The following is a 23,312-nucleotide window of genomic DNA, read 5'->3' on the forward strand; positions in this document are numbered from 1 at the left end:
AATCAGCACTATACAGATCATGTGTAGCTAGCTGCTGAGCCATTTTAGCTGAAGAGAAAGGAAATGGCTCCAGAGCGGTGGGGGTCTACTGCTCATTTCTGTATACAGCTCTAGAGGTTATGGACAATCCAAAATTGAGCTGGAAACAACAAGCATGCCAGTTTTGATTATATTATCAAAATAGATTCATGAAATATTGCATTCTGAAGGGTCAGAATAATATAGCACATGATTGATTTTATCCCTGCTACAAGATTATCATCATCTTTTTGCAGTTTCGCCTTGAAGAGTTCACTTGAATTTTGTTGCCGATCTGCACTAACTCTCATTGGTTATTGATGGTGGTTAATCTGTCTGGTATCCAGTCAAATCGTCCCCAGTAGCAATCGTCCCCGCTCATAGGAGTCAAATCGTCCCCATGTCAAATCGTCCCCGGGTGAAATCGTCCCGGTTTCCGGCGCCAGTGCATGATGGAACCCGGTGGTGTATGGGGTATGGCATAAGGCCAGTAGTGGCATGATATGTCTATTCTATAAGTCTATTCCTGTATAAGGGATGAAATCAGAGGCGGATTTAGAGGGGGGCGGACCCGGCGTACGCCCTCCCTTATTTGAGAAAAATCTTTGAAATTGACCACGAATTTTAGGAAATCGTCATAAAATCGACATAAATATCCGGTAAAAAATAGATGCCCGCCCCCCCCCGCCTTATTCAGACTCCTGGATCCGCCCCTGGAAATAAAGAAAAATTAGCATACGCAGTGAGTTGTTTAATTAAAGGAAAAGTCGTTCAAATAGCCTTTAGCAATGTTTAGTTCACGGACCTGTGAATACTTAGTACGGTATCTTTTAAAGTTCCATGGTGAGTTGATATCACAACCGATCAAAGGGGTCGCTAATTCAATTGATGATGAACACAACCATTCATTATATCAGTGAGTTAATATCACAACTGGGCCTATATTGATCAAAGGGGCCGCTTCAATATGTTAGTGAGTTGATATCACAACTGGGCTTATTGAGCAAGGGGGCCGCAAATTGATGAACACAACCATTCATTATGATCAGTGAGTTAATATCACAACTGGGCCAATTGATCAAAGGGGCCGCTTCAATTAGCTAATTAGGTGAGATGTTGGCGGTCAATGTGTCATTGTGTAAATCCCTGCAAACGGTACCTTTTTTCCAAGGTTGCACCACCCCCTCCTTCCAAAAATCCTCTCTATTATATACAGATAGTCAATACAAAATTATAAAAATACAAACAAAACAAAATACTGCTAGCAATAGACATACCAAGCACGGGTGATGTAATTAGCGAGTAATTAGCGGGATCTTTGATCAACTCGGCCATGGATGCATTCACACATTATATTCGTAATCAACAATTAACACCTTTAGTAATCAATAACTGCAATTAGGGTGAGATGAAGATGATTTTTTGAGAAGATATCATCAATTAAGCAGAGCTATAGGCCCTATATAAACCTGCCGGATTTTAGGGTTCCTCATTCGATTTCGAATAGATGCGACATCCAACATCCAGCAGCATAATGAACGATTGTATTTCCTGCAAGAGACCTGTGAGACCACGACAAGAAGGCCTGCAATGTGATGGTTGCGGTAGCTGGCAGCATCGTACGTGCCACACTGGTATCAGCCGTGCCGAGTACAGAAGAGCCGTGACAGAGGGAAGTGACATTGAGTGGTCGTGTGCAGAGTGCGATGCGAATATCACGGGCGTCCCACAACCCCTGGCTGAGAGCAGTCGTCTTTCGTTGGAGCAGACCCGACGCACGTGGTTTTTGGCAGACCAAGATCGACCAGATGAGACTCCAACCCCCACAGATCGACAAGATGAAACTCCAACCCCATCTGAACTCCAGGAGGCAGCTGACGCTTGGTTGCAAGAGATGCAAGTGGAAGCTGGCGCTTTGTTGGAAGAGATGGAAGTGGATGAGCCAGCAGACGACCCCGACCCCACCCTTGGAGAATTCGAAGTCCCGGAGCGTTTAGAAGAATCGTCGATGGCTGATGAGACACCACGAGAGTACCTAGGCGGCGATGACGGACCAGCAACCACTTACACGACGGTCACTGATGGGACGCAGCGAGGGAAAACGAAGTTGGCAGACAGCAACGGTTACACGTACACTGTAAAGAAACGACCACGAACCGCGAAGGGGACCACGACATGGACGTGCAGCGTCAGGAAGGCACAACTCGGTGCAGCCGTTGCCGCGAATATCCGAGCGGACGTGAAGAAGACGGCCACCCGGCAGGTATTCACGTCGGCAGCGGAGATTGTGAACCGGGCCTTACTCGACGAAGGCATACACGAAACTTCGGCACCCCTTCCGGCGCTTTCGAAACCAGAGAATCTAGCCAGAGCTGCGAATCGTCACCGTCAGAAGGCCAGACCACAAGATCCTACCACCCTCGATTTCGAAATTGACGAAACATACGTTCCAGCGACATTCCTTCGTGCCGACATCACCGTAGGCGAGAAACGTCACCTAATATTCGCAACTGACAAGATGGTCCAGCTCCTTTCGAATGCCAAAACGTGGTATATTGACGGGACGTTCAAGTTGGTCAAGGCGCCGTTCACCCAGCTCGCATCCATCCACGCATTCGTGAAGAGCGGAGACAACGTAAAACAAGTACCAGTCGCCTTCATCCTGATGTCGGGGAAACGCAAAAAAGATTACAAGAAAGTGCTCAAGGCCATACGAAGGATGTGCCCGGACTGAAAAGTTGCAAAGATCGTTGTGGACTTTGAAGCGGCGATGTGGCGTGCCATACCTCTCGTGTTCGGCAATATTCACATCATGGGCTGCTCCTTCCACTGGGCCCAATGCTTATGGAGGAAGATTCAGGAAATCGGTCTTTCGCCAGCATACAAGAACGATAACGATACCCACAAGTTGCTGAGACAGTTTATGGCCCTGCCGTACCTGCCGCACGCACATATCCAGCCGATGTTCGAAAAGCTCGTCAGGAAGGCCAACACGCCCGCTCTGCAAGAATTCACGGATTACGTTCGCCGCACGTGGATCGCTAACGAACTGTGGAGCCCGCGCACCTGGTCTATCTTCATGGAACCCGTGAGGACGAACAATGACGTCGAAGGATGGCACGGAATGCTAAATCGTCATGCCGCAAAGTCGAATCTCGAATTCTACAAGATGACACGCCTTCTACAAGAGCAGGCCAGTCTCATTGAGATGCAAGTTCGTTTCATCTCCGATGCCAAACTGGAACGCCGCCAGCGAAAGGTCTACAGACAACAACAGGGGAAGATCTTCACGCTTTGGGACGAGTTTATACAGGAAAAGAAGACGGCAACTCAACTCCTACGAAAGTGCTCGCATCTGGTTGCCAGCAATACGGACAATTAAACCACCTGGTGTTACAAAATCGAACGGACACTGGTGCGCCTAACCATAAACTCTTTAACTGAGGAAGACGTTCTTTTTTAATGGTATAATAATGTGTAAATTAATTGATGAATTGGGGACTGAGTTAGAGTTGTACCGTATGCCTATCACTCTATAACTGTACTATCAGTATCAGGGTTTTATATATACTGTACTATTAAAGGTGTTATCTAATATTACATGTAGTAGGCTATAATAATAATAATAATTTTTATTGTACCCCCCATATTTGGGGAAAGAGAAATAACAATACATTTCATAAAATGGTACATGTAACTGAAGAAAACTGGTCAAAGCAGATAGGGCCTACATTTATAAAATATGGAAAGTATATTTTTGAAAACTCTATTTAGAGTAACAGCCTATTAATGTACTTGCCTATTAATGTAGTTATCATCTTCTCGTTTGTAATTGTAACGTGACTCGGATAAACAAAATAAGTGTATGTAATAGGTGTTTTATATGCACAAAGCCCACGTGTTCTGCAATATCATGATGTAGCCTAATTTGCTATTTTTATTTGCCGCAATTGAACAGAAATATGGCGTTCGCCACTATTTTATTGTACCCAAAACATCTTGGAAATTCCTTATATCATGTATATTATGTTCACTAAACTAAACGTTAAATGATTGTGCTGTTGTACTTAATTTTGTTTCTTTTTCATCCTAATAAATCATTGATAACTAAAGTCCGAGTTTATTTCTCCATTATTTTTTAAATATAACAGAATAGGGGGCCAACACTGATAAACTGTTCATACCCGGAGCCCCCGCCGAGCGACTGCATCACCCATCCCGAATTCCTGACCCACCCCCGGATACTTGGCTCCCACAACACTATTCTGATGAAAATCCTCTGCGTTCTGACAAGTGCGACGAAGACGCAGGTACTCTGCATGGCATCACCGGGACCGCATGTAAAATGAAATGGCCAAGGCCATTGTGCTCACCTCATGTGGAGGAAAGATGGATAAAGAGCATGGTATTGTGTCATGTAGTGTTAGATTTGATGTAGGTCCAAGCAATTACAATTTCCCCAAAATGGCCAATTTACAGTACATTCGACCTCTGTGACCTTGAAAAGTAAGTCAAATCAAAGAAGACCCGGGTGACACATTGAATGGTTGTTAGAATTAGATGTACCTATGATATAAAATTGGTGCCAATCGGCAAGTCATTACTAGGAATAATGGCATTTTGAATTTAGGATTTGGCCCCCTCCCTGGAGGCCAAACGGCAAATCAGATCGCACCAAACTTAGGTACCTGAGATCACCTGACCAAGGGGTACATGTGTACTTAATTTGTGATCAATAGTCATTGCAGTTAAGAAACGTGCCATAGTTACGGCCTGACGGCGAATTTACACCATTTGACCTCTGTGACCTTGACAAGAAGGTCAAATTACAAACCTGTGTGACATATACTGTATGGTGGTTAGATGTACCCATGATATCAAATTGGTGGCAATCGGGCAAGGAGTTAAGGAATAATCACATTTTTAAGGTTTTTGGATTTTGCCCCCTGGTGGTCAAGTGGTGAATCATATTGGACCAAACTTCGGTCCTTGAGATCACCTGACTAAGGGGTAAATGTGTACCAAATTTGGTATCAATAGTCATTGCAGTTTAGAAACGTGCCATCGTTACATCCTAACGGCCAATTTACACCATTTGACCTCTGTGACCTTGAAAAGGAGGTCAAATCAAAAACCCGAAGGATATATGGTGCACCTTTGCTAGAAGTACCTACCATATTTTTTTCAAAATTTCCCGACTACTATTAAGGGAGATATTGCATATTTTCACTTTTAACGTTTGGCCCCCTGGTGGCCAAACCATGAAACGAATCGGACCGAAACTTGGTCTCCAAGGTGTCATTACATAAGGGTACATGTGTACCAAGTTTCAACTCAATAGCTCTAACAGTTACGAAACGTGCCCTGCTAACGGACGACGGACGACGACGACGACGACGACGACGACGACGACGACGACGACGACGACGACGACGACGACGACGGACGACGGACGCCACGGTATGGGATAAGCTCACCTCTGCTAAGAGGTGAGCTAAAAACAGACGCAAGAAAGCATCAGGGCCTGTTGTTCAAAACAATTTTTGTCAAGCCTTCAGACGCCAGGGTTGTGACAAAAATTGTTTTGAACAACCAGGCCCAGGTTGTTAATATTTTATTCATTCGAATTAATGTTATGTCAGCCTACATATTGGAGAGGAAGTCCAAAGTCAAAAGTAGGTAGGCCAGGCCTATCCAGCACGCATACCGGTAGCATCCGGTAGGCCTACACATCACCCGAACCCTTTCCCAAGATAACAACTCTATACCCCAAAACGCCATCAATGTTCTACTAAAATTCATATGAGTAGGCCTACATGTATTTTAACTGTAAAAAACTACAATACTGGTCGTTGAGATGACGGAGAAACACGCAACAGAAGTGCAGTATGAAGACGTGGACGACTTGGCATGGGGACGATATGACTCGGGGACGATTTGGTATCAGCGGGGACGATTTCTCCAGGGGACGACTTTGATCGGGGACGATTTGACCGGTAAGCATCTGTCTGAAAGTACCATTGGATTTGTCAATTCAATTGACTGGCCAGAAGAACGTGTCGCCATATATCGTCAGAGTTGGGCGTAAGTATCCTGTGAACTACATGTAGGTTTGTCCTTGTTTGTACTGTACGGCCTCTACTTAGGCTGGTGTCCATGCTTCAATCTGGGCACTTAACTGTGACATGTATGGTCTGTAGTGTTATGCAAGTAATTGTGACGCGTGAAGATACACAGAAAGACACTTTTTGTACATTGATATGGGTTTGAAAAGGGTGCAATGCAAAGACTTTGTTGTTGTAAGTTTATTATCATTTCAGGAAACTGATGAAGGCACGAGGAGATGACTGACTCTCGAAGCTGAAAACGTATCATTCTAGTAAACAACGCGATGGTACAAGTTGTGGAGATTTCGTTCTAATGGTACGTATATGTACTAGCTAGTGAACAAAAATAACATTTTCAGAACTTGAGTTAACCCTTTAAGCCCTGAATACTTTTCGGTAAATTGCCCCCTTCCCTCGAAAAATATTGAAAAATTATTTTAAAATACTTTTCGTATATTTAGAGGTCTGTATTTTAACATGCAAGTACACATTGGATGGTACTTAAGTTTAACATAGTTAGATCCTAAATAATTGGTTGCCATGGGACCCTCCTCCCCTCCCGCCCCACCTCCTTGGTATCCCCATGGACCTTGGGATCCGGGCTTGGGATCCTTGAAATGCTGTCAAGCAAGCAGGGATTATGTTTCTAAATTCATTGTAACAATCCCCAATGCCGTAAAAGCAATTTTATATTTATCTATTGCGAGGTAATTTCAACTATCTCGACCCCCCGGGCCCCTGCCCTGACACCCATAATGCATAATATGTAAGAAATCCCCACGAAAAATGGTCCCAGATGCATGAAACTAGCACGAATCGATCGTCGGAGACCATGAGCGCCACCCCGTAATAGTTCGTTGAACTAAACGGCCAGCGGTCGTCTGCTACACAGCTTGGAGTAAGGGCCGACCCTGACTGGCTCAGGACGTATAAGATGATTTCTTCAATAAAAGATGTTGGGATTACCATGCATCCAACGTGCCTCTCTTTGAAATTAGTATTGCACTGGGAATGTTCTAATGAAGGTAGGTTGCCCACCGTAATGGAGCTTGGCGTTTTTTAGTGGCGAATACGTCATATTATCAAAATAAATTGGTTTAAATTGTACTAAATAAAGAAGGCATGAATTAAAAACCCGGCCCGGGAAATAGATCTTTCAGAATTAGAGGGAGGGAGGGTCCATATCCATAGGTGCCACCACCCCTTGGAGCATCATCACCAAATCCTCCGCCAAAGCAAAACTAGATGAGTTTTCCTTGTTGCCTTCGTCCCAGTCAACATCCATGTTGTTACTACTGAACCCATTCATCTTTCAGCCAAAGCCAGGCTTCTTGTCAGAGTTGGAATCGGAATGAGCTGAGATCCCTCCTGACCAGCTCGGATGTCTCTCTTCTTTGGCAAGGTGACAAGTAATGGTTGACCCTTATCCTGAATGTTCTTTTGATGATTCTTTGCATAGAAATCCATGTACGACAAGTCTTTGTTGCGAATGTCGATTCTGGATTCTGGCTCCATTCGATATCATCAACCCGGTAGGTTTTGTAATTGTACTTGGTCAGGACGATTTCTTCGACAATTTGTTTGATGCAAATTATCTGTTATTACTCTTTGAGTTCATTCCCTACTCGGTTAGTCTGTCTTCAAGTTAAGCATCGGTCTACGGCACAGTGCCTCAGACTTCCCGGTTGACGTATAAGATGATTTCTTCAATTAAAGATGTTATTCATTTGCTCCATACTGCTGAAGGCCTTTGAAGTCGATACGATTCAGTTGTCTTCGTTAGTAGAGACGGTAAGAGAACTCCCTTCACATGTCAACATTGGAGGGGGAAAGTTACGCACTGTCGCAGAAGTCCGAGGCATATGTCAAGGAGCTGATGGTCGGAAGTTAAATGTTGGCGCGAATACCATTCGCGAGGCGGATTTGGTTTCTCTGGAGCCAGATGGTTTATTGACTGACGAGATAATGAATGGATTCCTTTGGATTCTGATGAGGGAGTGCAATGTGAAGACATCCAGGACTGTAAATATGCTACCTCCCTGTCTGGCTGCGAGGTGGGAAAAGGGAAACATGACCTGGCTATTGAGAAAGGTGAGTTAATTTTATCTAGTGGCATTTTATTGTCTGCACATTCCTTGAAAATAGTCTTTAGCTTGCTTGATTGCTTTAGAGCAGCTCCAGACAGTGGTCAAATCAGCGCTATACAGATCATGTGTAGCTAGCTGCTGAGCCATTTTAGCTGAAGAGAAAGGAAATGGCTCCAGAGTGGTGGGGGTCTACTGCTCATTTCTGTATACAGCTCTAGAGGTTATGGACAATCCAAAATTGAGCTGGAAACAACAAGCATGCCAGTTTTGATTATATTATCAAAATAGATTCATGAAATATTGCATTCTGAAGGGTCAGAATAATATAGCACATGATTGATTTTATCCCTGCTACAAGATTGTCATCATCTTTTTGCAGTTTCGCCTTGAAGAGTTCACTTGGATTTTGTTGCCGATCTGCACTAACTCTCATTGGTTATTGATGGTGGTTAATCTGTCTGAAAGTTCCATTGGATTTGTCAATTCAATTGACTGGCCAGAAGAACATGTCGCCATATATCGTCAGAGTTGGGCGTAAGTATCCTGTGAACTACATGAAGATTTGTCCATGTTTGTACTGTACGGCCTCTACTTAGGCTGGTGTCCATGCTTCAATCTGGGCGCTTAACTGTGACATGTATGGTATGTAGTGTTATGCAAGTAATTGTGACACGCGAAGATACACAGAAAGACACTTTTTGTACACTACGAAATCCTCGTAAAATGTGTTATCCTTGTAAATGCATCGAATCCTGCAACTCCCTGCCACTGGTAGCGGTGTTCCGTCGTAAGTGGTTAACCGTATTTTCGTTTTTATGAGATCTTGTTTGTTACAGATCCGCTTGAATAGGTCATACGGCAGCACGTTGGCCTGTGCTCCCGTATCTATCTTCAAATTCACGAAAACCTGCCGCTGACCCATCTTCAGCTTCGTTAGCCATTGTTGATCAGACTCGTCTGTTCCCTTTAACTGATTGATGCTGCCAATGAACAAAGACTCGTACGTACCGTTATCGTCCTCCTCCTCTACGCTGTGGACTTGTTTATTGGTTGACCTGCAGCAGCGGATGAAGTGATTTAGCCTTTTGCAACCCTTGCATTGTTTGCCATAGGCAGGACATTGCCGTGGTTGATGAAAAGTCCCGCAATTCCCGCACTTGGGTCCGCTGCCTTTATACGTTGATTGGTTATGATAACCCGAGGCGGCTTTGTTGTATCCTTGTCGGCCAACTGCATTTACTGTTTTGTCAGTCTGTTCATCACGCCACTGTCCGTTAGACAGCGAACTCATCTGTTCCTTGGTTAACTCAGCTGCCCGGCATATATCTATCGCCTTGGTGAGGGTGAGTTCCTTCTCCCTAAGCAGACGTTCCCGCGTGCGATCCATTCGTATGCCAAATACAATGCGATCCTTTATTAAGGAGTCTCTTAGAGTGTCAAATTCACAGTCCTTGGCTTTTATTTTTATATCCGTGAGGAAACAGTCAAAGGACTCGCCTTCCTGCTGTATCCTTGAATTGAATCTATGGCGTTCAAATGTTACATTCTTCTGAGGCGTGCAATATTCCTCGAATTTTTGAATAAGCGGGGCGTATTCGACATCATCAGGTAATCCAAATGAATTGAAAACTTCCAGTCCTTCATCTCCGATTGAGTGGAGAAGAAGAGCGACCTTGATAGGTTCCTCCGTTATCCGTGATGCCGTTAGAAATATCGTAAATTTCTGCTTCCATCGCCTCCAATTCGCCGAAATATTCCCCGTTAGAGCAAGAGGTGCCGGGGGCTTGAGATTCGGACGTTCTGCCATGACTATTTGTGGGCCCGTGTTTTCCTCCTCTGTCTCGTCATCGGATGACATAGTCCACTGATAGTCCACCCTAAGAACGTTATGATCGTCGAAGAGTGACCACTTCTGACACCATATTCTGTTTCTTGCTCAGGCATAGATGCAACACGCACAACGGTCGACAGGTATAAGCCAGTTTATTAAAGTAACTAAGATATATAAAGATACAGGTCACGTGATGATTAGTAAGCTATATAAGGTATATGGTTAGTATGGTTAGTATAACGAGTAATAGGTAATATCATAACAGTTTGAAAAGGGTGCAATGCAAAGACTTTGTTGTTGTAAGTTCATTATCATTTCAGGAAACTGATGAAGGCACGAGGAGATGACCGACTCTCGAAGCTGAAAACGTATCATTCTAGTAAACAACGCGATGGTACAAGTTGTGGAGATTTCGTTCTAATGGTACGTATATGTACTAGCTAGTGAACAAAAATAACATTTTCAGAACTTGAGTTAACCCTTTAAGCCCTGAATACTTTTCGGTAAATTGCCCCCTTCCCTCGAAAAATATTGAAAAATTATTTTAAAATACTTTTCGTATATTTAGAGGTCTGTATTTTAACATGCAAGTACACATTGGATGGCACTTAAGTTTTACATAGTTAGATCCTAAATAATTGGTTGCCATGGGACCCTCCTCCCCCTCCCGCCCCACCTCCTTGGTATCCCCATGGACCTTGGGATCCGGGCTTGGGATCCTTGAAATGCTGTCAGGCATGCAGGGATTATGTTTCTAAATTCATTGTAACAATCCCCAACGCCGTAAAAGCAATTATATATTCATCTATTGCGAGGTAATTTCAAATATCCCGACCCCCCGGGCCCCTGCCCTGACACCCACCATGCATAATATGTAAGAAATCCCGACGAAAAATGGTCCCAGATGCATGAAACTAGCACGAATCAATCGTCGGAGACCATGACCGCCACCCCGTAATAGTTCGTTGAACTAAACGGCCAGCGGTCGTCTGCTACACAGCTTGGAGTAAGGGCCGACCCTGACTGGCTCAGGACGTATAAGATGATTTCTTCAATTAAAGATGTTGGGATTACCGTGCATCCAACGTGCCTCTCTTTGAAATTAGTATTGTACTGGGAATAATAATAAAAACTTTTATTGCCTCCGTATAAAAATGAATTTACATTGGGTTTTTTAGCAATAAAGATGGACATGAAATACAAAATGTAATGATTTATCCTCTAACTATCTCTAACACTTTATGGAAATATCTACCTATTACCGAACAAATATTCGTGTCCCCAGCCATAAAGCAATATTTGAACTTATCACTAACACTTAACAATTTGAAGCTATCAACGATATCGGAAATTTGTACTACAACCACTCTTCTCAAATCCACTAACTCCTTTCTATTGCAGAAGAAGAGAGTATGTTCCTCATCTCCCAACTCCCCAGAATCACAATTGGAACACAAACGCTGATCTCTGGGCACTGTTAACTTGCGACCGAGCTCAATGTCGAAACAATGTAAGTTTATTATCATTTCAGGAAACTGATGAAGGCACGAGGAGATGACCGACTCTCGAAGCTGAAAACGTATCATTCTAGTAAACAACGCGATGATACAAGTTGTGGAGTTTTCGTTCTAATGGTACGTATATGTACTAGCTAGTGAACAAAAATAACATTTTCAGAACTTGAGTTAACCCTTTAAGCCCTGAATACTTTTCGGTAAATTGCCCCCTTCCCTCGAAAAATATTGAAAAATTATTTTAAAATACTTTTCGTATATTTAGAGGTCTGTATTTTAACATGCAAGTACACATTGGATGGTACTTAAGTTTTACATAGTTAGATCCTAAATAATTGGTTGCCATGGGACCCTCCTCCCCCTCCCGCCCCACCTCCTTGGTATCCCCATGGACCTTGGGATCCGGGCTTGGGATCCTTGAAATGCTGTCAGGCATGCAGGGATTATGTTTCTAAATTCATTGTAACAATCCCCAATGCCGTAAAAGCAATTATATATTCATCTATTGCGAGGTAATTACAACTATCCCGACCCCCCCCCGGGCCCCTGCCCTGACACCCACCATGCATAATATGTAAGAAATCCCTACAAAAAAAAGGTCCCAGATGCATGAAACTAGCACGAATAAATCGTCGGAGACCATGAGCGCCACACCGTAATAGTTCGTTGAACGGCAATATTGGATGTCCGATTGGACCAAAATTCAGTGACATGGTTGGGGGAACTTGCATACATGCTCACACAAGCATAGAATTCCCATTTCCTGTGGAAATGTGATTTTATTAGTTCATACCTACCCAGGTCAGACTATTGCATATGTACTCATATCGGATCTACCCGAGGAATTATTTAACTAATTACATTAGAAAAATAACCAGCCAGTTCACAAGGCTACGTCCAGGCGGCGCCCCTGTACAGCCCATCAACCGTGCAAGCCGCCATATTGCCAGTACTTTTTCCTCGGCGCCTTGTACCACAAGCTCCGAGTTTCTGCTGCTGTTTACGTCGAATTCTTCGTGACAGTATCGAGAAGGATCCTTCCCCGACGTCCGTTTGGAGCTGTCGATCTCAGGAAGCGGGTGAGACCACTCCTTTACTCATCTTTCCCTGATTTCGCCACTTTAGAACGCTTTTTCTCCGCCGTTCGCCCAAAAATTTTTCGCTCCAGGCTCCGGTCATGTGACCAAGAATAAATATAAATTTTCTTATCGTTCACTTCTTTTCTGTGGCCTTTCAAGATGCTGGCTCTGCCGCTCTTGTTAGCGTCTTTCTTATCATTATTGGGCTTTCCAGCCCCTTTATTGGGCCTGTTACCCTTCTGGGTATTCAGGTGCCCGGGTGCCGGTGTATCGGGGATTAGTCCCCGTCCCGGTTCGTCCCCGGCTCGCCAGTCAGCCCCGTCGGACTCTGCGACTGCGGTTTCGTCCGCTGCCGGGACACAGCCTTCAGCTTCTCCGGCCCCTCGGCCGTCGAAGAAGCAGAAACCGACCCGGAGAGGCCCAAGAAAGTCTGGTGTGGCCTTTTCTAAGTACCCCTCCGCTGTTTCTTCTCAGCGGGGGCGAGGCCCCCGGAGCTCTGGCGCCGTTTCGGCGCCCGACTCCATTCGGAGGTGTGCCCCCCGAGTTTTCTCCTAGGTTGAGCGCCGGTGACCCCTTCATCGGGGCGCCCCCTAGTGAGATTGGCCCCTCCCCCTTTTTCACAGGGGGTCGTAGTGAGCGGGACTCTGGACGCTTTGCGTCCCAATCCCCTGGGCGTCGAGCATACCCCGCTGGAGGCAGACCTCCTGATTCAGGAACTCCTCCGGCTACCGGCCGTGGAGTCATTAGTTACATCTACCTGGCCTGGTTTCCTCCGCCCTCCCCCGTCGGGACCCCCCTGCTGCGGCATTGGGTCGTCCCCCGTCCTCCTCCGGGTTGGATGTGCCTCCGGCAGTGTCTTCGGTTGTGACTGTGTCTTCAGATTACACCGTCACATCTGACCGTTCTGAGGCGACGGGGCGTAACCCATCGGGTTCTGAGGCCTGGCAGGCGGCTCACCCCAGTTTCCGTCCCCTTCTGGGGACGTCGACCGCCTCCCCGAGGGTTACCGCAGACTCGGGCGTCACCCCCCCTGTTCTGCCGCCCCCTCTTGTCTCGCACGGAGATGACCTACCCCCCAGGGGTAGGGATGCGACAATGGGGCATTACGTCCGGTCCAGAGACCCTAGGGTCCGTCCGGACGTCGGGACGGTTCGCCCCACGATTTCGCCGGTGCAACCCCGTCCCTCCCTGTCTGGTTCTGCGGGTCTGAGCTCCACCCCCTTTGTGTTGAGTAGCCCCCTGCCATCCCTGTCTGCCCCAGGTATGCCCAGACAGGATCCCTGGCCTATCGCACCGGGCCTTACGGCCCAGCAGCGTCAGGTCCTGCAGTGTTTGGCCGCCCATCTGAAGACCAAAAGTCTCTGAGATGGGGCCCCTCAGCAGCAGGCCGGGAGACCAGTGGCCTTTGAGCTGCCCCAAGTCCCCATGGAGGTCGACTATCAATACGATGAGTCCCAATCTTCCATCGGGCAGGCCTCTCAGGCTGACTGCCCCTCTGGAACAGAGGACCCCACCATTGTGGCTGGGATGCGCGATCTTCGCGCGCTCGTCCGGCAGTTTGTGCCGACCGAGCATTGTCCTCTCCCGCCGGTCAACCCCGCGCTCGACCGTGCTCCTTTCGATCTTTTCGGGGATGCCGACGAGCCGGACTTGGCTGCCGTGCCGGACCGGGCACTCGATGAGTTGCCCCCCTCCCCTGCCTTGATCAGAGCCTCTCATTGGCTCGATTCAACGCTCAGGGACACGGCGCCGTCCTGCGGGGGCCACCAGCGCTCCCTGGTCTCGACTTTGCCGTCGACTGGACCGGGAGCCTGGACGAGGGCGGGGAAGCGCTTCACGGCCACTTCCCCTCACAGTCCTTCGTATAGGCCGGTATACTACAGAGTATCGCCGTCGGGGACCGACCCGGTCTCACTCATCCCCCTGAAGGATGATGTGCAGCTCGCCGGGTTGGTCGTTCCTAAAGTCCTCACGTCTGCTCCTATGAAGGATGCTAAGAACGATGAGGCCCTGGCTAAGGAGACGCAGTCGGTGTTATCTTACGCCGACTTGACGCTCTGTGCCCTATCCAGGTCGTTGGCTGCGGACGCCACGGATGAGCAACGCATCCTGGCTATGTCCCTACAGCAGTCACTGCAACATGCCAGTGACTTAGCTGCCAAACAAGCAGCCAACGCGGTGCTGAAGCGCCGGGACCTCCTTATCGAGGGGCTGAGTGTGGTCCGCGCCCAGTTTCTGCGCGGGGCCTTGCGGACCGCCCCTTTGGGCGGTCCCTTCTTATTTCACGATTCGCTGCCCGATACCTTAGGGGCTCAGCGCGAGTCAGATAAGAGTCGTGAGGGGGACCCTCCTCCCCCAAGACAGGCCCCCCCGCCCGCGTTCCTCTTCATGGTCCGCGGGCCGGGGACGTCAGCCGGAGTTTAGACGCCCCCGGGGTGCGTCGGCCTCTCGTGGGCCCTCGGCCTCGCAGGGCTCCTCCGGGTCTTTTCGTCCCCGAGGGCAGACAGAAGCTGCGGCTCCAGCCCGCCGCTCCGATAAGCGCCACCGCCCCTCAGGTCAGGGCGGAGGCGGCGGGCAGCCCAAGCGCCCCTTCCAGCAACAACAGCGGAAGGGTCACGGGGGCAGGCGTAGGTGACTTGTCACCTTCTCCTCGGGCGCCAATAGGCGACACTCCCTCGGACTCTGTCGTGGGGGCAGACTGCGCCATTTCGCAGCCTTTTGGGACGGATGGTGTCAAAAAGGCTCCCGAGTCCCGGACATGCTCCGGCACGGGGTTCACCTCGATTTTGCCCATCCTCCCCCAACGACATCGACTCCCCACCCGGTAATGCCACCCCGTGGACCCGGCCAGGGCCGAAGCCCTTCGGCCCGAGGTCCTGACGTCAATAGTAAGTTAGTTACAGGAACCTAGTCAACTTTTCAAGATGGTCACCTGGTGGCCATCTTTGATGTCCGATTAGGCCAAAATGACATTCTTTCATTCAGTCAATGTTGCGAGCAATCAAACAATTTTATGTTCTGTTGGAATCCACTCAAAAAAGTTCAAAGCTCCCCCCCCCACAATATGCAACAAATATAACAATGCTGCTGATTTAGAAAAGGAAGGAAAGCGTATCATGATTTGACGTACTGGACGTAACAGGACGGTATGTATATTCTACCAACAGTTCTATTCCAAAATACAGAAATAAATGCTTACAAATAGAGCTCACGGGAGTGAGAATGTGCTACACCTTGCTGGTCTTATGGTTCTCTGTAGGTGCTGGGTTCTATGTAGGTGCTGGGTCATCATAATCTGATCAGGGGCCGTACCGTTCACGAAGCCCTCTTGGCAGAACACCCTCTTAGCGTCCACGCAAACTAGTGTTCGTCAACCCTCGCACAATAGCCTACGAGGACGCTAAGAGCGTGCTCTGACTAAGAGTGCTTCATGAATACGGCCCTGGACACCCAGACACTTAGATACCTAAAAAGAGTGTCCAAGTATCTAGGTATCCACACACTTATAGCTCAGTTTCTGAATAGCCTAAGAGGACGCTAAGAGCGTGCTCTGACTAAGAGTGCTTCATGAATACGGCCCTGGACACCCGGACACTTAGATACCTAAAAAGAGTGTCCAAGTATCTAGGTATCCACACACTTATAGCTCAGTTTCTGAATGATTTATTACCAACATGCTATGTGATACTGCTCTACGGTGCTGACCCCTGCATTTGGGAGCAAGAATTTCTCAACAGTAATTTTCAATTTGGCGATTCGCTTCTCCAAAGGTTATTAGGTCACCAAGGCGGGAATCGGGGAAATGGGTTCCAATTTATTGCTGAAGAAGAACTTACGATTTGAAGGCTTGTTTTTAGCCACGACTTGATTTGCATTGAGTCGACCTTGACCAACTCATTTGAATTGCACGCTGATGAACAAAACGGATTAGAAATGAAACAACTAGCTATGATGTAGGATGGTAGCAGGCGAGTAACGTAACAGTAACGTCATAACTTATCGGTTATCGATTTTGGAAACTTCGCCGCACTGCTCATTATTGGAATAGTCCTTAGTAGGCCTAGTTCTTGCTGACTTCATCATTCACTTCACGTCACTGGAGCCGGCCTGTGTAAATGATGTACATAGGCTTTGTGTACTGTAGTGTACATACTGTACTGTACTGATTAGATGTATGTGGTAGTAGGCTATCATGGCTAGCCTACATACATGTATGAGGGTTGCTGATACATGGCATCAAGTAGGCCTTTCAAGACTAGTCTTTATAAATTCTTGAACTTGAAGTGAAACATAGATTTGAGCATTATTTCACACTTTATTCAACAAAATGAGCCCGCCCTTGTATTGCGGTCACAATAACCCTATTCCCGTTCAACGTTATTTCTTTACCGTTGAACGGCAATTGAATTCCCGTCAAATAGCATTTAGTTTCGTTAAGCAATAATTCCGTTAAGAGTAATTCCGTTAATATATATTTGATAATAATAAATTATGTGTGTATGGCGAATCATAAGAGTTGCATTATTTTCTGTTCAGTTATTTCATTATCACTATGGTCAGCAATACTACCTTTACAAAGATAGACAAAGATGGTATTGATAACTAAGTTAAGACAGCATCTCCTATTATGACCATGCCAGTTTACTGTCATCGACATCAATCCTGTTGTCATCTTACAGGATGGATACACACGGCGACAATGGATCTGCGTAAGACCATAAACCGAAAGGTCGCAACTCGTTTTGGTATAAAATATCATCCTAAGATCCAGGATATCGAGACACGATCAGAAAATGAAATAGTCAATTTTGGTATAAAATCTCATCTTGTCTGTTATAAAGGACGGCCAAGGGCAAGGTCACAACCTGAATAAAATGGTCTGTTTTGGTATAAGAGATATCTTGGGACAAGGTCACAACCTTGTCAGCTAAGGTATGAAATCTCAGGACAAGGTCACAACCTGAATGAAATGGTCAGTTTAGGTATGAAATCTCGTCTCGGCTGAAGGCGGTGTCTCAGGACTTGGTCACAACCTGAATGAAATGGTCAATTTAGGTATGAAATCTCATCTCGGCTGAAGGCGGTGTCTCAGGTCTTGGTCACAACCTGAATGAAATGGTCAGTTTAGGTATGAAATCTCATCTCGGCTGAAGAAGGTGTCTCAGGAAAGGTAACAACCTGAATGAAATGGTCAGGTTACTGGATACTCCGACGTCATTGTGTGATCGAATCATGGACTCCCATATTTGGCCATCTGGTGTAATTGTGCGGCCCTTTTGTGTGGGCAAACAACTCCGTGCAGCGAAGGTGCAGTCCGAGTTCAATACGCTCCACACGAGTGGGCAGAGTACTAAGCCGTCATTCAAGAGGACGAGGTATGGTCAAGTTCGGCCCGCGGCACAGGGACACTCGCGTCCGTCCAAGCGGTGGAACGCTAGTGCCACCAATCCCGGGAGACACTGGGACAATACACAGCAGTACTGGGACCGACGGGACTCTGACCGGTTCCACCGGGACTCTGACCAGTACCACCAAGACTCTGACCGGTACCACCGGGACTCTGACCGGTTCCACCGGGTGTCTTACCGGTTCCACCGGGACTCTGACCGGTTCCACCGGGACTCTGACCGGCTCCACCGGGACTCTGACCAGTACCACCGGGACTCTGACCAGTACCACCAGGACTCTGTCTGGTACTACCAAGAATCAGACCGGAACCAACCCGCTACGAATGGTCGAATCAAAAGTGGTAAGAACCTTGGCAATAGTATTATGTTGCTTAGTGATACGTATAACTGTCATGGCATGAAATTGAATGCCTTTCATGTCGCACGTAGGTTAGGCGACTTTGATGTTTCATGTCTCACGAAAACGTGGCTAAGACCACACGAACTGCAAAGCCTTCCTATGATACTTGCTGGTGCAAACCCAAACCTCGACATAGGTACATACCAATTTTTCACAAAGTCTGCAATGTCTGACTTAGATCCAGAGTATTCGGGCCGCCCTTTTGGGGGAGTCGCAATTATTTGCAAGCGTCACGCAGAATTGAATTTTCATTCTATTGAAATGGATTGTGATCGGCTTATTGGTGTAACTGTGACTGACAATAGTAGTGATGTGCGCCAGGTTATCTTGAATGTTTACATGCCATACTATTCGAGTAGTGCTGAGAGTAACTGTCTTGAAGAATTTATAGAATTTATGTCTAGATCACCTGCAAAGTTGTACAGATCAGCATGGGACCCCGGTCCTGCTCTGTGGTGATTTTAACGCACAGCTACCGAGGGAGGAGAAGATTGGGAGATTCTGGTATAAAGATAAAGGTTACTCGCCACTCTTTAAGGCTCTGTATGACTTCTTAACCTCAAATGACCTAATTGTTGCTGACTTCCTGTTTCAGCAGCCGGTTGACTACACGTTTTTCTGTATTAAGCGTAACTGTTTCACTTGGATTGATCATGTTATGATGTCCAGCGCGACTGCAGGTAACATATTAGACTGCAGGATTATTAGTCTCGATGACACTAATTTGAGTGACCACCTTCCTATCAGAACAACCCTTAAGATAAGTATGTCATCGCAGTCACCTTGTACTAGTAGCCCTGATGTCAGAGATGCCCGCGTGTCTCCTTCGTACGAATGGGCCAATCGTGTTCACCGTGCAGCATATTGTGCGGATGTTGGTTCTAATCTTAACACCTTCACGCTGAGGCAGGCTGAAAATTTCGTAAGCCGCGCTGAGGCCCAAGCATATGTTAATGATCGGTTCTCCTACCTTAATACAGTTCTTCACTCTTTTGCGCTTAAAAGAAGTTTCATTAAGAAAGTGTTTGAGCCTAAGTCGTATTGGTGTAATGAATTGAGTCGGTTACGTAATGTAAAGAAGTTTTGGTGGCATATGTGGGTTGAAAATGGTAGACCCCGGTCAGGGGCTGTCTTTGAATGTTGGAAATTTACGAAAAGGTGATTTCGTCAGGAAACCCGGAAGCGGGTGCATTATACTGTTTCTCAACCTGTCAGTAATCTGAATAAAGTTTTCCGTCTGAACAATAGCTCCGCGTTTTGGAAGGCCCTGAATAAAAGGGGCTCTGATTCCGACTCTAAACTGTCAGTGGAAAGCTTCAAGAAATGTTTTAGTGACACTATGCAGGATGATAATAACCTTGATGATGATCAGCATGAAATTGGCAACTTTGTGAAAAAAGTATTTAGGGAAAATTGCAACATCTTTACTAAATGTGACGTCTCCCCCGCTGATATCTGGGGTGCAATCCCAAAATTGAAGTGTAGCAAGGCGCCCGGCATAGATAACATTATGGCGGAGCATCATAGGTATGGATTGTGTGATGAATTATGCCGTGTTTTGAGTAATATCTTCACTGTCATGATGAGTTGGCATGTGGTCGGGGATGACATGGCAGTTGGCACCATTATACCGGTTTTGAAAAAAACATCAGCATGGGAGTGTGAGCTGCGTAGACCCGAACAGTGTAAAGCTAAGATTCATCTTTTGGCAGGTCGTGTAGTGCACCGCACAAACGAACATACACACGCTGGTGATGCTAGGCGGGGCGAAGTTCTGAAGTTTAGAGCAGCTGTTAAAGAGCGGGCGCAGACGACAGAGGAGGCTCCACAACAAATTGTTGCAGACTCTGTCCGAAACTTGTCTGATGCTGCAAGTGGATTATTGCCACCTATTAATGACATCCGCCGCGGAATCCGTCGAAACAGGCAACAAGTCGGGAATCCCCCACCACTCCCTGGTAATGCAGCCGAATTAGAAATTCTGAGACAACACCAGTTGACAGATCGTGATGGGCAGTTTCCACTGCACGACAGTGGTATTGGCGATGGCAATCGTATCCTGATATTTGCATCCCCAGAAGGAATAGACTTTCTTCGTAACACGCCAAGCTGGGCTATCAACTCTACACGATGGATGGTATTGCTGGAAATCGCGTGTTTCCATGTGTTTATGCACACTTACGTTCGAATGTTTACTGCGCTGACAAACGCTGTGGAAAACCTGGACCCAGCAGATGTCCTGATAGACTACGAACGGGCCTCCATGAATGCCCTTCAAGTGGCCTTTCCGGATACGGATGTTAAGGGCTGCTTTTTCCACCTCTCCCAGAATGTGTACCGTCATGTAAATATCAGTATAATCATTACTACCGGGTGGCCCAATAAAAGTGTTCCTCCTAAAGTCCAATTCTTTTCTGGGGACCAGGTTTTCAGTGTATTCACCAGTTATTAACAATTGGTATAGGCCTACTACTGTAACGTTTTTATCTTGGCGGGAAAATTATGTTACGCCACTGAAACCTAATTAAAAGTCCAATCCTGGCATTATGCTTCGGATCGGTACTGGAAAGGTTAACATCACCCTCATGGAAATTTGTATTTTCCATGGATTTAGAAATTTACTGATTTTTCCCGCCAATTTCTGGGATCCATTACTTTAAACTATAATTGTTCACTGTTTTTAAACCTGGTTCCCACTGGATATTTGGGACCTAGCAGGGACACTTTTATTGCGCCACCCTGTAGAAATTTGTAAACTATTGTTCTACGCATGCGTGAAACTATACCCACAAATGCATAGACAACACAACAAAAGTAGCTTGTATTTTTAATTTGTATTTTCCATGGATTTAGAAATTTACTGATTTTTCCCGCCAATTTCTGGGATCCATTACTTTAAACTATAATTGTTCACTGTTTTTAAACCTGGTTCCCACTGGATATTTGGGACCTAGCAGGGACACTTTTATTGCGCCACCCTGTAGAAATTTGTAAACTATTGCTCTACGCATGCGTGAAACTATACCCACAAATGCATAGACAACACAACAAAAGTAGCTTGTACACCATACTATAGATGGCGATGCCATTGCGGAATCGACCTTCAGATGACAGCACCATACCGTATTTAGAGGGGGGCCCCCCCCCCCCCCCCCCCCGACCGATCAAAAAACGTGTTTTCATGCAGATTTTAGGGCAAAAATTGTAAAATAATGTCTTTTGCCCCCAGAGAAGTCCATTGCCCCCCCCCCCCCAAGAGAAAAAGCTAGATACGGCCCTGCATACAGAACACGTTCATATTTTTTCACAGTCTGTGGCAAAATGTTTTCATTGACCATGGAGGGGTTAAAGATAGGATATTTTCAGGCTGTAAAAAACTGAAAACCTAGAAAAACAAGGATAAATCAGTAAATTCCCTGTAATTGTTTTATTTGATGTTTCTTTGCAAATTGAAACAGCACCTTGTTGTGCTTTTTGATAGATTTAACCAATAAAACTATTTTTAATTTACTTATTTTTAAAATTACAATTATGTACATGTTTAATGTACATTGAATGCAGTGTGGGCTAGGCAAAGTCACACCCGCTGGTCCACAACAAAGGGAACAGTGGCGCTCCTACTGCACTGGGCTTAGTTTACATATTTCTGGTAATAGGGCCGTTTAGACGACAGAAAAAAGGCCCGATGAGATCCGATCGAATCCGAATGCGGTCTAAATTTCCCTGGTGTAAACGCAAACCGATCGGGTCTCATGTGGTCCCATCGGGTCTTCAAGTGGTCCACCTCTTTTGCTGGTTCCATCGGGGCTAATCCGGATGCATCCGGATAAAATTTGGTCGTCTAAACGCGATCGGGCCAAATGCGGTCTCATCTGGACTAATTTTTTTAACTGATTTTTGGCCATGTATCACTATCAGTAGAAATCATGGATTAGCAAGGTAAGAAGCCCAGAAATGAAGTTTTAACTGCTAGAAAAAGGAGAATGAGTAATGGGTGGGGCCTGGTTGAAAATGCTAATGGTAGTATGGGAAAAACAGGACTTATAGCGGCTAGGAGTGTTGTTGATCTCAGCAAAAAGCGCTGTCCGGTCAGGATAATGAATCCGTCCAGTGAACCAGTAGTATTGTACAAAGGACAAGATATAGGAATAGTTCAGCCTGTAGATAATCTACAAGTTGTAGGACCAGAAGGGGAAGAAAGCACCATAAAAGAAGCAGAAAATGTTTCTCCTATCCTTAACAGGGGTAAATGTTGTAAATTATCAGTTGAGACTATTACTGAGGAGTCAGACACCTTAGAGAGTATACCTGAGCATCTCCAAGATTTGTTTACCAGGACCATGCAAGATGTAGCCCCAGAGCATGGCCCTAGAATAGCAAGCATGTTGAGAAGGTGGCAGGATGTATTTGCCAAAAATGATAGGGATTTAGGGAGGACAGACGTAGTGAAATGTAAGATAGACACAGGGGATGCCCGTCCGTTCAAACAAAAGTCGCGTAGACTGCCTATCCATCAGCAAGACATCGCTGACAGTATGGCTAAGAATTTATTTGAGGATGGGCTGGTAGAGAACTCAGAAAGTGCCTGGCACTCCAATGTGGTGATGCTTCGTAAAAAAGACGGTTCTTATCGGATGGCGATTGATTATAGAGATTTAAATGCTCGATGTGTTGGGGTAAATGCACAACCCTTACCAAACATAGGAATGTGCTATGATGCTCTGGATGGGGGGAAGTGGTTCTCTACCCTTGACTGTTGTTCGGGCTACCACCAAATTGAGCTTGATTCTGAATCGGACCGACAAAAAACTGCATTTTCGACAGGGAAAAATCAGCTTTTGCAGTTCAAAGTTATGCCATGTGGCATA

At 46.1% G+C, this 23,312-nt stretch overlaps 2 protein-coding genes across 2 annotated transcripts in view; one reads left to right on the plus strand and one right to left on the minus strand.

The window, feature by feature from the left end:
• The window catches only part of LOC135499960 (uncharacterized), a 193,232-nt gene that overhangs the window by 117,273 nt on the left and 52,647 nt on the right, over positions 1-23,312 (minus strand). The window lies entirely within an intron of this gene.
• On the plus strand, positions 2,789-3,400 carry LOC135499935 (uncharacterized). Its single transcript, XM_064790996.1, has one exon. The coding sequence runs from the start codon at positions 2,789-2,791 to the stop codon at positions 3,398-3,400; it is 612 nt and encodes a 203-aa protein (XP_064647066.1).

This window comes from Lineus longissimus, chromosome 15 (genome assembly GCF_910592395.1).
Source record: "Lineus longissimus chromosome 15, tnLinLong1.2, whole genome shotgun sequence".
Lineage (NCBI taxonomy): Eukaryota > Metazoa > Nemertea > Pilidiophora > Heteronemertea > Lineidae > Lineus > Lineus longissimus.

Excerpts from the sequence above, each read along its gene's own strand:
- LOC135499935 (XM_064790996.1), top strand. The coding sequence starts at position 2,789 with ATGTGGCGTGCCATACCTCTCGTGTTCGGCAATATTCACATCATGGGC.